The sequence below is a fragment of the Tenrec ecaudatus genome, chromosome 6 (assembly GCF_050624435.1).
Source record: "Tenrec ecaudatus isolate mTenEca1 chromosome 6, mTenEca1.hap1, whole genome shotgun sequence".
Taxonomy (NCBI): Eukaryota; Metazoa; Chordata; class Mammalia; order Afrosoricida; family Tenrecidae; genus Tenrec; species Tenrec ecaudatus.
Window position 1 is genome coordinate 48,166,342 of NC_134535.1, and position 15,003 is coordinate 48,181,344.

At 37.9% G+C, this 15,003-nt stretch overlaps 1 protein-coding gene across 2 annotated transcripts in view; it reads right to left on the minus strand.

Annotated features, from left to right (window-relative positions):
• The window catches only part of ACSS3 (acyl-CoA synthetase short chain family member 3), a 179,087-nt gene that overhangs the window by 139,030 nt on the left and 25,054 nt on the right, over positions 1-15,003 (minus strand). For both annotated transcript variants that reach the window (XM_075551224.1, XM_075551223.1), the window contains exon 2: positions 10,986-11,130. In XM_075551224.1, coding sequence (XP_075407339.1) covers positions 10,986-11,130 — 145 coding nt within the window. The remainder of the gene's footprint in view (positions 1-10,985; positions 11,131-15,003) is intronic.

A 15,003-nucleotide genomic window follows, 5' to 3' on the forward strand; every position in this document is an offset into this window, starting at 1 on the left:
TAACAATTTCACTTGTTAAAGAAGGTCCTTCCCTACTCAGCTCCATCATCTTCATTCTAAAAATAAACAGTTCTCACATTCAGATTAATATAAAATAGTATGTTTGTAGCATAATTTTACATTTTTATATTGCATTTTGTTCATCCCAGCATTTAAATTCACCTTATTAGAGGGGAATTATCCCAATATCTGACCTAGAAGAAAGCAGGGCACTCAGGATTGGTGAATCAATAGGGACAGCAAATAGAATAAAGGTTTGGGGGGAGGGGAGAGGTACAATGTTGGTGGAGAGATAGAAGAGATAAGATGTCAAGGCAACGAGGAAGAAAAAGAATGTTTGCAAACTGACTGTAGTAACTATTGTACAATTCTGCGTGGCTGATTGAACTATGGAGTGATATAATGTATGTATTAACTCCCAATTAATAATAGAGTTTTTTAAAACAGGGCACCAATTCCTACTATGAATAGCAAGCTGTAGGGATAATTCAAGTATGTCTTGGTAGTAACATCCAGTGGCAACAATTGACTTAAACCACACATGGGAACTAACTAGAATCTAGTTACAATTTGTGGTTCCTCCTTAACTCTATTCACTGCTACTCATTCTACTTAGGCGTGTATGTCATTTTTCTATGCCTGGTGTTTCATTCTTCCTCTAAATAAATCCCTCTTAATGTCGGAAGCATATAAACTGTGGATCTGGCCCTACAATCAAGCTATATAAAGCTGTAGTATCTGGTCCTACACTCAAGCTGATATACAGCCAATTTAAGCTGATATACAGCTAAAGCTGCCTTGAGTTTTCTCCACTGATGATTAACAGTAATTGCAGATTGAGGAGGTCAATAATTCTTTTGTTAGAGTTGACTTTCCTTATGTCTCTTAAAAGATGGCTGAACATTATAGTGGGATAAGAGGAAAGTACAAAGAAATAGAGGAAAGAAGTAGGAGGCAAAGGGTATTTATGGAGATCTAAATACAGATATATACAGATGTAATTATATTTATATATGATGAGGGGGAAATAGATTTATTTACATATATTTATTGGTTTAGTATTAAAGAAACAGATGGACAGTGTAACCCTACACAAGTACTCCCTCAACAGAAGAACACTTTATTCTAACAATTCGGCAGTCTGAGATGCTCATTCCTGGCAGGATGGCTGAAGACAATGGGTGAATAAGCAAATGTGGTGAAGAAAGCTGATGGTGCCGGGCTAACAAAAGATATAGCATCTGGGATGTTAAAGGCCTGAAGATAAACAAGCAGCGATCTAGCTGAAAAACAACAAAACTCACATGGAAGAAGCACACCAGCCTGTGAGATCACGAGGCATCAAAGGGATCATGTATCAAACATCAAGGACCAAACAAATCATAGCATTGTGAATAAGAGGGAGTGCAGAGTGGAGCCCCAAAACCCATCTGTGGGTAATTGGACGTCCCCTTGGAGAAGGGTGACGGGGAGGAGACGAGCCAGTCAGGGTGCAGTGTAACAATGATGAAACACAATTTTCCTCTAGTTCTTGAATGCTTCCTCCCCTCCCCACTATCATGATCCCAATTCTACCTTACAAATCTGGCAGGACCAGAGCATGTACACTGGTACAGATAGGAACTGGAAACACAGTGAATCTACAACAGATGAGGTGAGAGAGGTAATACCAGGAGAGTGGAGGAAAGGTGAGGGAGACAGGGGGAATGGATTACAAGGATTTACATATAACCTCCACCCTGGGGGATGGACAGCAGAGAAGTGGGTGAATGGAGACATCGGATGGTGTAAGATATGACAAAATAATAATAACTTATAAATTATCAAGGGCTCGTGGGGGAGGGGGTAGGGAGGGAAAAATAAGGAGCTGATACCAAAGGCACATGTAGAAAGCAGATGTTTTGAGACTGATGAGAGAAACAAATGTACAAAAGTGCTTGACACAATGGATGTATGTGTGGATTGTGATAAGAATTGTACAAGCCCACCCCCCTAAAAAATTGATTTAATTGTTTTAAAAAAGATTAAGCAAGAATATTGCTAATGCAGAAGGATATCAGGGAGAGTTAACCACATTTTCTTTTTTTTTGGGGGGGGGTGGGAATTCCGTTTTGTATTTTTTATTTTTTTTAAACATTTTATTAGGGGCTCATACACTCTTATCACAATCCATACATATACATACATCAAGTGTATAAAGCACATCGGTACATTCTTTGCCCTAATCATTTTCTTTTCTTTTTTCTTTCTTTTCTTTTTTTACATTTTATTAGGGGCCCATACAACTCTTATCACAATCCACACATATACATACATCAATTGTATAAAGCACATCCGTACATTCTTTGCCCTAAGAGTTAACCACATTTTCTAATAATTTAATGGAACTATAATTGGAGAGTACATTTATAGTTCCATTAGACTATAATTGCAGAAGGTGCCCTGGTAGTACAGTGGTTATATGTTGGGCTGCCAGTGGCAGATCAGCAGTTCAAATCAACCCATCACTGCTGGAGAAAGATCGAGATTTCTTCTTCTGTAAAGAGTTACTGTCTTGGAAACTCACAGGGGCATTTCTAATGTATCCTATTGGGTCCTTATGAGCTGGCATTAAATCGAAAACTGTGAGTTTGTTTGTTTGTCGTTGTTTTTCAGTTATAATTACAGGTCATACAAGCTTGCATGTGAAAAATACAAATGACTTGAAGCATTTACTGATAAAGATCAAAGGTTCTACATCCTTCAATATGAATTGTATCTGAAGGTGAAGAAAGCAAAACTCTTCACAACTGAAAATAAATGGAGAAAACCTTCAAGTTGCCAACAATTTCATTCTGCTTGAAATAAACCATGTCAATGAAAACAGCAGTCAAAAAAATCAACTGATGAATTATATTGTGTAAGTCTGCTACACAATACCTCATTAAAGTTTTTTAAAGCAAAAAAACAACTTTGATGACTGAGGTGAGTCTGACCAAACCCCAGTTCTTTTTAACCATGTTGTATGAATGCGGAAGCTAAACAATGCAAATAGGAAGAGAGAAGACAAATGAATGCCTTCAGAGCATGGTATTTGAAGTGAATACTAAGTAGACGATGGGCTGTAAAATAATGAACTAATCAGTCTTAGAATAAACGCAACCAGAAGCAAGAAAAGTGAGACTGACTTGCATTCTTAGAACATGTCATTAGGAAAGATGACTCCACAAGGACATCGTGCTTGGTAGAAAGCCAGAAAAGTAAGGGAAACCTTCAAGGAAATGGATCGGTGCAATTGCTGCCACAATAGACGCAGCATATCAACACAAATGAGGATGGGATGGGTCCACACAACATTTGGATCTGTGATATATATAAAGTCACCGTGGGTCAGCGCTGACTAAAGCAACTAGTAACATCAACATCAAATGGATTTAAAATATCAAAAAGACACCGTAAAGGCAAATCATAAAAAGCCTTCATTTACAAGCAAACATTTCCATATCCTAGAATGTCAAAATCTGACCAGTAATTCTTAACCAAAGACAATCTCTTCCCTTCCTCCCACCCAAAAAAATACTTAGCAATGTTTGAAGATATTTTTAGCTGTCAGCTCTACGGTGCAGAGGGAGGTGCTATGGGCAGCTAGTGTGTAAGGACCAGGATCAGTTATGCTGCTAAGCATCCTAAAATGTATACAACAGCCTTCACAGTAAATGACTATCCACTGAAATTGTGAGCAATGCCAAAGTTGGGAAACTCTGCTTTAGACTACTAAACAGCTTCTTAACTTATGAGGAGCTTCAAAACGTTTGTGGTAAAATTCCAAATTCTTATATTTCCATTTTCCACCAACATTTTGAAACCCTCTCATATTTCTTGGATGCTTACATATTACCTGGTAAACTAGGTGGTTTATTCTTTAAACCAAAAATGACTTTATATATCCCCAAATATTTTATAGGAACTTCTAAAATATTATGATGCAGGACCTGTACATAGATTACAAGCCAGTTGTGAGAAGGAAACAAGGGACCACTGTCTGGTTTAAAATCAGGAAAGCTGTGTGTCCAGGTTGGATCCTCTCATCATGCTCAATCAATCCATACGCTTGGCAAATAATCAGAGAAGATGGACTGTACGTGGGGGCACACAAAAAAAAGAAAAAGTGCTCCGTTGGATGGAACTTTCATAGTCCACTAAGCAAGCATCAAGCAACTCACTCTGAGTTAGTGCACCCACTGGCGTCACCTAGGAAGGTTCTCTCTGGTCACAGTGAATATTTTGGTAAAAGCAGTTTCACTCTAACCTCATTTTTTGTGATTGCCAATTTAAGAGAACAGCATGCAGCTGTGAAATTTTGTTTCCTGATCTGGAAAGATGTTGCAGAAACTGGTGATATTGAACACGGCTCACAGGACAGAGCTATGGGAAAAACTCAAGTGTACAAGTGGTTTTCTCATTTCAAAAAAGGTCAAATGTTGACTGATGACAAACCTCGTTCCGGCCGTATGTCACCTTCCCAAATGGACAAAATTGTTGACTCATAGTGCTTTTGGGGTTTGTTCCTCAGGACAATCTGTTAATCAAGCTTTGTATTTAGAGGTTCTTAAAAGATTGAGTAACATTGTGTGACAAAAAAGGCCTGATTTTTGGCACACGGGAGACTGGTTATGCCATCATGACAATGTACCTGCTGACACAACCATCTCAGTGTGCCAATTTTTGGCAAAAAAAAAGCATGCCTCTTTTGCCCCACACACCTTACTCACCTGACCTTGCTCCATGTGACTTTTATTGTTTCCACAAATGAAGAGGAGCCTGAAAGGTCAGTGATTTGATGGCACAGAAGAGATAACGAAAAAAGTGAGGGAGGTGCTGTCAGCCATCTATGTTAGTCTGGGTACTTTAGAGAAACAAATCCACAGAAACCCATGTATAGGAGAGAGTTTTATATAAAGGTTAAGTACACATCAAGAAAACATCCCAACTCAGTGCTGCCCAAGCCCACAAGTCCAACATTAACCCATATGTCTGACACCAATCCACAAAGTCCTCCTCCATCTCACATAACACACGCTATGATGCTGACTGCAGGAGGAAAGCCGAGTCAGGAACGTGTAAGCATCTCAGCGCTGGAAGAGGTCTCCACACAGCTGCTCCAGCATCCAGGGCTATATCACCATCCAAACAGATGAATTTGAAAAATATTTCCAAAAATGGAATCATGGATTTGACAAATGTATTAAGTGAAATGGAGAGTACTTTGAAGGTGATGAGTATGTTTTGTAATATATATATATATATATATATATATATATGTATATATATATATATATATATATACATGGCTTTGGGAAAAAAATCTGTTTTGAGGGGGTTACCCCCTCTTATGAAGAAGAATGCGGCATCAGAATTTGAGGAAAGCTTATTAAGAACCTGCAATTTGCAGGTAACACACCCTGGACTGCTGAAAGTAAGGAGGAGTTGAAACACTTTATGGTAAACATCAAGGACTGCAGTGTTCAGTATGGATTACAACTAAATGTTAAGAAGACCAAATGCTTCCAACTGTTCCAATAGATAGAATCATGGTAAATGTAGAAAAATATAAAGTTGTCAAGAATTTCATCTTGTTTGGATCCACAATCAATTCTCATGTAAGCAGCAGTCAAGAGTTCCAATGATGCATTGCATTGAGAAAATCTGCTGCCTAAGACCACAAAGGTACACCTGACCCAAGCCATGGCATTCCCTTTGCCACATATTCATGGAAAGTTGGACATTCAATAAGACACTGAAGAAGAAACAGTGTATTTGAATTATAGTGTTAGCAAAGAATATTGAAAATACCCTGGCTTCCAATCAAACAGACAATTCAGTCTTGGAAGAAGTACACTCAGAATGTTTCTTAGAAGCAAGGATGGTGATACTTCAACTCAACTGCTTTAGACATGTCATCAGGAGATGCTAATCCCTGGAGAAGGACACCGTGCTTGTAGAGAAGAAGGACGGTGAGAAAGAAGACTCTCGACAAGACGGATTGACACAGCAGCTGAAAAAATGCTTTTTCCCAGAGAAAAAGAAAAATTGTGAGGATGGAGAACTGGGCATTGTTTTACGCTGTTATACAGAAGGTCACTATGAGGCATCAACGACTCAATGCACATCCTACTTTTATTAGATAATAATCCTACAACTTATCTTTCACAATTATGATCCACAATGCAATGCCTCCAGTTGGAAACAAACTAGAAGTGAACACACAATGGACACAAACATGCATATGCAAAGAGGTGTGAAGAGCTGGGGTGTCTTCAAAAATGATAAGACTTTCTTTTTAGGTGCTATACATGGCCAAGAAAGTCAGGAAGTAAAACTTGGAAAGTATATTGTGGACAAATTCCAAATTGCTGTGTGTTGTCTCTGAATAATAGTAGTGTTTAACAAAAATATTTTCAAGTAGGGTGTAGATAAGTGCTTTTCTTTGAAAGAAAACTCTGATGTCACTTTTGGAAATGATCTATAAAGAATTGAGCCTGGTAAACAGATAGGCAATTAGGCAACCATAATGTAAAAGGTAAGGAGCAGTTTATCTCTTTAACAAAGAAGATGGCAGTGGACATAGAAAGCAAAGGACCAAGGGTTCAAAAATACTAAAAGTGACTTATTCCTTAACTTATTCATTGCAAGTGAATGCTTCAACATAAAAAGTGGTTATACATGCAGACCTCACAAGATGGAATAAAAAATCAACAAATAAACCACATCTGCAGTGAAGAGATGAGAGAGAAGCTGCATATCATCAGTCAGAGCAAGGCCAGATGCTAATTGTTAAATAGACCAAGTACAAACTGAAGCTAGAGAAAGCCAAAGCAAGCACAGTACAGACAAAATTTGACATTGAACATATCCCACCTGAATTGAGAGACTACATCAACGATTGATTTGATGCACTGAACACTTAGGTCCACAGACCAGAGAGCTGTGGAATGACATCAAGGACATCATACATGAATAAAAGGAAAAAATAATAATATAGAACCAAAAATGTTATTAGTTCAGATGGTCAACAAAAATATGAAACAATGTTTCTGACCATTAATAATTATAGAAAGGCAAATAAAAATAGCAATGAAATAGAATCTCACTCTAACAATAGCAATTCTCCAAAAAAGAAGAAGAAGAATGAGGAATCTGTGAAACACCTCATAAATTGCATGAACCTGGAGGATATAATGCTGAGCGAAAATAGTCAGCCACAAAATGATTAGTTTTGTGTGAGATCAGTATTGTAAAAAGTCAAGAAAAGAGATTTTTCCCCAAAAGAAGCATTATGTAATGACTACCAGGAACAGAAGGGGAAGGATGGGTAAGCTATTGGCTAGAGAATAGAAACATAGGAACTTCGCTGAAGGAGGAGACGATGTGCACTGAGGTGGACACAAACATTGGAGTCAGGGGAAGACACAGGGGAAAGTGCAAGAGTTCAAGGCAACAGAGGTAAATACATAATACTTCAATATCAGTGATCTGTGAATAGATGAATATGTCTACAGGCTGAATGTGTGTGAGAGTATAACCGTAAATACATAGTGTAAGTATGTAATTGTATGGAGGTATTTATCTTCGCTGCAAATAAATCCGTAAATATGGTGAAGCATAAGGACAATGGGTCAGGGCTGTCTTCTCAGGGGACAAAAAGATCAATTGGTATAACTTAGTCCACAAAAACACAATTTTCTACATCTGACTCTGCTGAAGAGTCACTTGGGTCTTAAATTTTTCAGTGGTCGTTGTAAGGTACAGCTGTTGGTCTCTTGGTGTCTGAAGGAAGGATGATAAAAACAGCAGCCACATAAAAACAATTATTGTATATACTCGACTATAAGCCGACCTGAGTATAAACCGAGGTACCTAATTATTACCTGGGAAACCAGAAAAACTGATTGACTCGAGTATAAGCCTAGAGTGGAAAGTGCAGCAGCTATTGGTGAGTTTCAATAATCAAATGAAAATAAAATTACTAAAAATTGAGACATCAGTGGAGTAATGTATTTAAATATTTATTTTAAATAAAAAACTTAAATAAAAGGACAAGTCATTTAACATTAGTGAACCAGCACAGTAAGTGGAAAATAGGTTCAACCAAAACAATAAGGTATCAACAATACCTTAAGAGTACTATTCCCTGAGCTCAATCAGCAACCAAACTAAAATGTAAAGAGTTAAAATCTTTCAAAACTGCATTCCTCATCATCATCCGTATCCCAATGCAGAGCTTCAGCTGGTGTGAGGTCATCATAGACGCTGTCCTGACAGATCGCCGTCATCACCATCACTGCTGTCATTTTCAAACAAAGCGCAGTCTTCACTGCCATCCATAGCATTACTAATACTACATTTCTGGAAGGCACGTCACACCATGTCTTCTGGAATGTCTTCTCATGCATCTGGAACCCACTTTGCTATTAACTCTATGTCAGGCTTCATGAGATTTCCTCCTTTTGTTAGTTGAGCTTGACCAGATGACATCCATTCATGCCACATCCTTCGCACACGTCTTTAAAAGGCTTATTCAAAGATGCATCCAGAGGCTGCAGTACAGATATAAGCCCACCTGGAATAATGGCTAACGTAATTTTACTAGATATTGCCAGTTTTTTTTTTTATGTCATCCATTAGGTGAGCTCTGGACATATCCCAAACAAGTAACAATGGCTTTTTCTTTAAGGCTGCTCTTGGTTGTCAGTTCCAAATTTCTTCCAGCCATTTTTTTGTTCTGTCTTCATCCATCCAGACTTTAACATGTGCACGCACAGTAATTCTTGGTGGGAAATTGATCTTTTTAGGCAAGGTCTTTCTTTTACGAATGACAGGATGCAACTTAGTTCCATTAGCTAAACTTGATAGAACAACTGTAAAGTGTTTTTTTCATTTCCTGTGGTTTTGAGAAAAATGTTTTTTGTCCTAAACTTGCCACAGTTCTGTTGCTTGGAAGATCAAAAGTCATGGCAGTTTCATCCATATTCCCAATATCTGCCAGGTCATAATTAAAAATCCTTCTTTGTTTTATAATAAATGACTGGAATGACATAATTTTTCCTTCAAGGTCTTCTGGCAATTTCTGGGAAATCTTTGTTCTTTGTCTCAAACATAGTAGGCCAATCCTATTCATGAAGCGTGTACACCATCCTGCTGACACAGCAAATTTTTCAGTGCCTGATACTTTATATTTGTCATCCTTAGCCATTTGTAGGGCATGTATGTGGATTCCCACGTGTGTTACGCAGTAACCATTTTGACAACACTCCATAACCCATTTATGCAATTCACTCTCTAGAGCCCCATAAAAAGACATTAAACCACGACGAGGTTTTTTTTAGCTTTTGGAATCTGTTCCAAGTCAGCCCTCATTTTCTGCCACTTCCTCTCTTGCTTTTCATCAACACAGAATTCCCTACTTGCAATAATGTTATTGCTCTCTTCTGCTCTTGACACAACCTTCATTTTGAAACCAGCCTCATATGACCGGCGTTTTTGTTTAGTTCAAGAGTATCCATTTCTAATAGGATAAAAAAATAAGACTTTGTAAAAGAAGTTTCGTGGTAATGCCCCCTGCGACATATTAGCTGTGAGGGGGCTGGGGGGAGAGTCCGTGTGGTGGGGGATGCAGGATGTGAATTAACACAGAGACCAGAGGGGAGAGAAAGGAGCGCAGCCACAGACACATCCTTTCCAGTTCAGCTTCCAAGTGAATCACTACACATACTTCTGTGAATTGGAGCGGTCCACGTCATAGGTCAGCTCTGATTGGTTAAATGTGAGTAAGCAAACATTCAAAGCCCTGCAGTGTCAGTGGGACTTTGAATGAACAGAGGAGAAACAGCAATCATCCGCGAGATAACCGGCACTCATCCCGTTACCTGAGGGGGGGGGGGCGGGCAGCGAGGTGTTATACCTCGCTGTGGTACCACTGTCCCGTGTAGAAGCCGAACCCCAGTTTTTCAGCACACTGTGCTGAAAAACTCAGCTTATACACGAGTATATACGGAAGTCCAATGGACTAATAGATCATGATTATATGAGACCTTGAGATCCAACCTATAGCTCTGAACCCAACACAGCCATCTTGTTGATTCCGACTCATAGCAACCCCTTATAGGGTTCCAAGGTTGTAAATCTTAACACAAACTGACAACCTCATCCTTGGCCCATGGAACGACTAGTGAGTTTGAACCATTGACCTTACGGTTAGCAGTTCAACATTTATTCCAAAGTATTTAACTGTTTGAATCATAATGAACAATGAATTAATAATGGAACCTCGAAAAAAAAAACAAACCAAGATGTGCAATTGAGGACTCAGGTGTTCCGGACTAAAGTTTTGCTATTTTCAATTATTTCGTAGGCACGGGAAAGCTTGACAGTGAATAAGAAGATCATTGATGTCTTTTTATTATGGCTTTGGGCTGCTAGATTAGTCCAAACAAATCTCCTGTGGACGTAGAGCCAGGGTATTCCTTAAAAATGAGCATAGTGAAATGTCACCTCACGTTCTTTGTGAATGTTTCCAAGAGGACTCAGTCCCTAGAGGAGCAAATCACAGGTGCTCAGGCAGAGGGTGAGTGACCCACTCATACGGTGACTGCACCCAATTGGCTGATGCTTAGCAATGACTGTGAGGATGTCACAAGACAGCGTACTATGTAGGTTTGTTGTTTATAAGGTAGAGTCTCCATTGAGTTGAAATAGACTCAATGACAATAAGAACAACAATTGAAGATTTGATCATTGCTCTCCTAAAAAATGAATAATGTTCAATGCTGAGAAATATAAATTAAAGGGATAAAAAATAACTTAAAAGAATTGGACATCTGGTGCGCTGAAAAAAAATCATGCTGATGTAAGTCAATGAGTTAGAATTGACATTATATAGTAAGAATAGGTTAGTTATATAATTTAACACTGTTTCTAAATTATATAGAGAAAGTTAAATATGTTACCTGCTCCAGAACCTCTTTATAGGTAATAGTTGTTTTAGTATTTGTAACAGGGCTGTCATAGATGATAGCGATTTTATCTCCTTTACCATTTTCAATATGACGATCGATGGCGTTGTAACAAATGTTAAGCATTCCTTCCACAAACCTGAAAAAAAATGTGGACCATAAAAGTGAATGATTTTTTTCAAAATACGTTGTTGCCTGATTCGGTTCTTACGTTTCTTAGTATGGCAGAGCTGATCTTATAGCAGTGTTTTTCTGTGTGTGCTGTGTTTGACAATTATAGTTACACTGATAAAGATGATAAAGAAGTGAATATCTTTTCTTAATAAACGTAGATTATTTTTATGCGGATAAGGAAAAGTATGTCAAGCACATAAATCTGACAGCTTCAAGAATTTGACTGCTTAGGATGAAATCACAATATGGAATGCCAAATTAATCTACATTAATGATATAAATTATATATAAGTATAGCACACAGGCTTTGGACTACTAAATAGTAGATGTGTGGTTGAAGTTTGGTGACATGCTATAAAATGAAAAACATACAGGAAAATTCAACTTTTCCATGAAGTAGTTAGATATATGTTTTTTGTTTCAATTAAGGTGATCTCCAATCACAAACGAAAAGTTAAGGTATTTTTTGAATGATTGAAATGTTTCAAAATTTAAATAAAGAATGGACATACACATAAAAGTTTCATTAATTCTACAAAAACGATAATAATCCTTTGCTGAATAATCCAATTTAGTGCTCTTCATATTTCCTCTATCAGTGCCTTTCTTTGAAAATACAAGATAGCATGTAGCTATATGAAGATATTTGAGAGAAATGTAACTCATTTTTCTAAAAAGGAAAAATAAATGAAATGTGCTCATATCTTTAAATATACCACTTCGTTGGGAAAAGTAAATTAGAATAAAATATTTAATACAATAGTGGCTCATTTGTCCCCAAATCAGATTCTCAAACATTTTAACAATGCAAAACAATATAAAAATATATAGACATGAATGAAGACATATCTTGCCCAACAATTTCACCTTGAAGTCTACTTAGATAATGCCGTGTAAACAAAGCATTAGATTAAACACAATTCACATACAAAGGCAACATTAAGAAATAATAGTTGCAGACAGTATCAGGAAAGGGGATCATTTAATCAGTCTCAAAGGAGCCAGTATATCGCAATCATACTAAATGCAACTGGCTTACAGAACAGCACAATGTGGGATTAATATAATGATTCTGCATTTTCAGGTGTTATTAAATTTGCCAGGAATATCTGTACCTTATTTTCTTAATCACAGCTGCCATGAGGGGGGGGGGATGTCAATTGATCTGGGCTCTCCCACTCCCTTTAATGAATGCAACTTCATTAAACTTCCTTTAATGAATGCACATGTTGCAAGCAGAGACTTGAAAAGCATATATAATAGGACTTGTCCTCTTGCACACTATCCCTTCCCCAGAAGAACCTTCAACGTACCTTCTCAGCAAGGTACCAAGATAAAATATTTGCAGGCCACAAGAGAGTCCCAAAAGCAAGGAGTCAAACCCAACCAACATAATGCCTCGGCCAAGCCCATCCTACACGAGTACATGCTGCAGCATCCTGCAGAAACGAATACCTGCTGATTGTTTTATACTACGGAGGTTTTTGTGGTTGCTTATTCAGCTTTCTGTGCCTACAGTTTGCAAAAATAAAAAGGTAAGTTTTGCACAACATTCTGTGGCATATATAAGGGAAGATGTTTTACATACCCCTCCCCCCACCAAAAAAATCATTACTTCTATTTCTGTTTTCATTTCTGAAAAGAACAGCCAGGCATATCTTCAAGACAAGGAAAACGTGACCTCCTGGAACACTTCCTGATGAGAGCATTACTCTCTTTCACTTTACCTACAACTTCTATTCTAACACTTGTGTTCAATATGTAATTATGCTCATGACATGATATGGCTCCCTCTTGCCCAAATATGTCTAGAATATTCACTTTTCTATCTTTTCACTATCCTTTGGGAATCTTCTCTTTCTGCCTAATTTTTAATTGATGGATTAAAATTCTAAAGTTCCGTGTTTGTACCTTTGCTCATTCTACATGCTTTCTCTAAGTGGTCTCAACATCCTTATAGGTCATCTGCTAGCTTCATCTCCACGTCGAGTACCCTTTCTGAACTCCATACCCAGCAATCTGCTAGACAGCTCTACTTGGAAGAATATGCCCCAATTTTAAACATCTTCATTTTGCCTCCAACTCACACCTCTCCCACAACTCAGAATGTGGTCTTCCATGGGTTTTCCACATTTCCAGAGACCACCATGCTCCACACCATCACATGGCATTCAATCAAGTTTAAATCATAGTGGTCCTATTGGACAAAATAGAGCTGCTGCCTAGAGTTTGTGAGAGGGTAAACCTTTGCGAGAGCAGACAACCTTATCTTTCTCCCAAGGAGTGGTGGGTAAGTTTGCATCACTGACCTTGAATTTTCCAGACCAACGTTTATTCCACTGCACCACCTGGTCTTATCAAACACCCAGCGACCTGAACTAGAAACCCAAAAGTCCAATTTAATCCCTCAGTCCAATCAATTGTACATAATGTTACTTTTGTGTTGATTCTATCTGATAGATCATTCCTTTCATTGAGCCCTCATGGTGTAATGGGTTACCCACTTGGCTGCCCACCAAATGGTAAGGGGTTTGAGCCCACCATCCACACAAAGGAGAAAGATGAAGCTATATGCTCATGTAAACCTTTAATCTCATTAATCAAAAGAAGTTATTGTACTTTTTTCTATAGGATTGGTGTTTGTTAGAATCTATGCCACAGTTATGGCTTGCTCTTTGAGTACTTACAATGACTGCTTCCTAATTAATCTCTCTGTCCCCAGATTGACTTAATTTTCTCAAGCCATTCTTTCCCCGATGCAATTAAACATCATCATATCAAATGGTACTTAAAATAATTTAATGTTAATTCCATAAATTTCAGGATAACTTTTACATATGAGAGCCACATTCATCTAATCAACTTAATTTTCCGTCATCCACCCTCTCACACTCTACTTATCTGGAATTATGAAATTTTAGTTTGTAATCTGGAATTAAAAAATTTTAGTTCCTTAAATTCAGTTTGCTGATATTTCTATGACTGAATTTCCTTTCACCTTGCCATCCTCTCTCTTAGCAATTTCAAAGTGTTGTGTGTACATTTCTAATATGGGGCTTACCACATGGTGTAACAATCAATCCCCTTACACAGACATTTCCTTCATTGGTACTTTAATCTATCAGAGAACAGGGATTGTCTTATTCTCTTTTTAGTTCAGAATCTACTAGAGTATTTGTCATATATTCAGCTAAGCTCACTGCCATTGAGTCAATACAGACCCCATAGCACAGAGGAGAGCTGCCCCGTGGTTTTCCAGGACTGCCGGTCTTTACAGAAGTAGAAAGCCTCCTCTTTCTCCCACGGGTGGTTGGCGGTTTGGAAAAGTTGCCCTTGCAATAGGAGCCCAACGTGTAACCCAGTCTACCACCAGTAAATGTTTAATGAGTGAATGAAATAGTAAACTTCCCAAAATCCTTTCACAGAGGTCGCCCAATTTATAACAGTAGCAAAATTACAGTGATGAATGAAATAGCAATTAAAATAATTTTATGTTGGGGGGGTGTCACCACAACGTGAAGAACTGTATTAAAGGGTCATGACATTAGGAAGATTGAGAACCACTGTGCTAAAGGTTTGTACTTATTGACTGGGACTTTATAATGTTTATTTTTTATTTCTTTCAAACATGTTCATATTTGCTCATTGAAGTATTTTTATGATGACCTTCTTATAATCCTTATCAAAAAAATTCCAACCCTGTCCCATGCCTGCATTGACATCTGTTGATTGTTCTCTCATTCAAATTACTACTTTCCTTGCTGTTTGTATGATCACTGATATCCTGGGCACTTGGGGTATTCAATTATGATATTCTGAACCTATTTGAAGATATTGT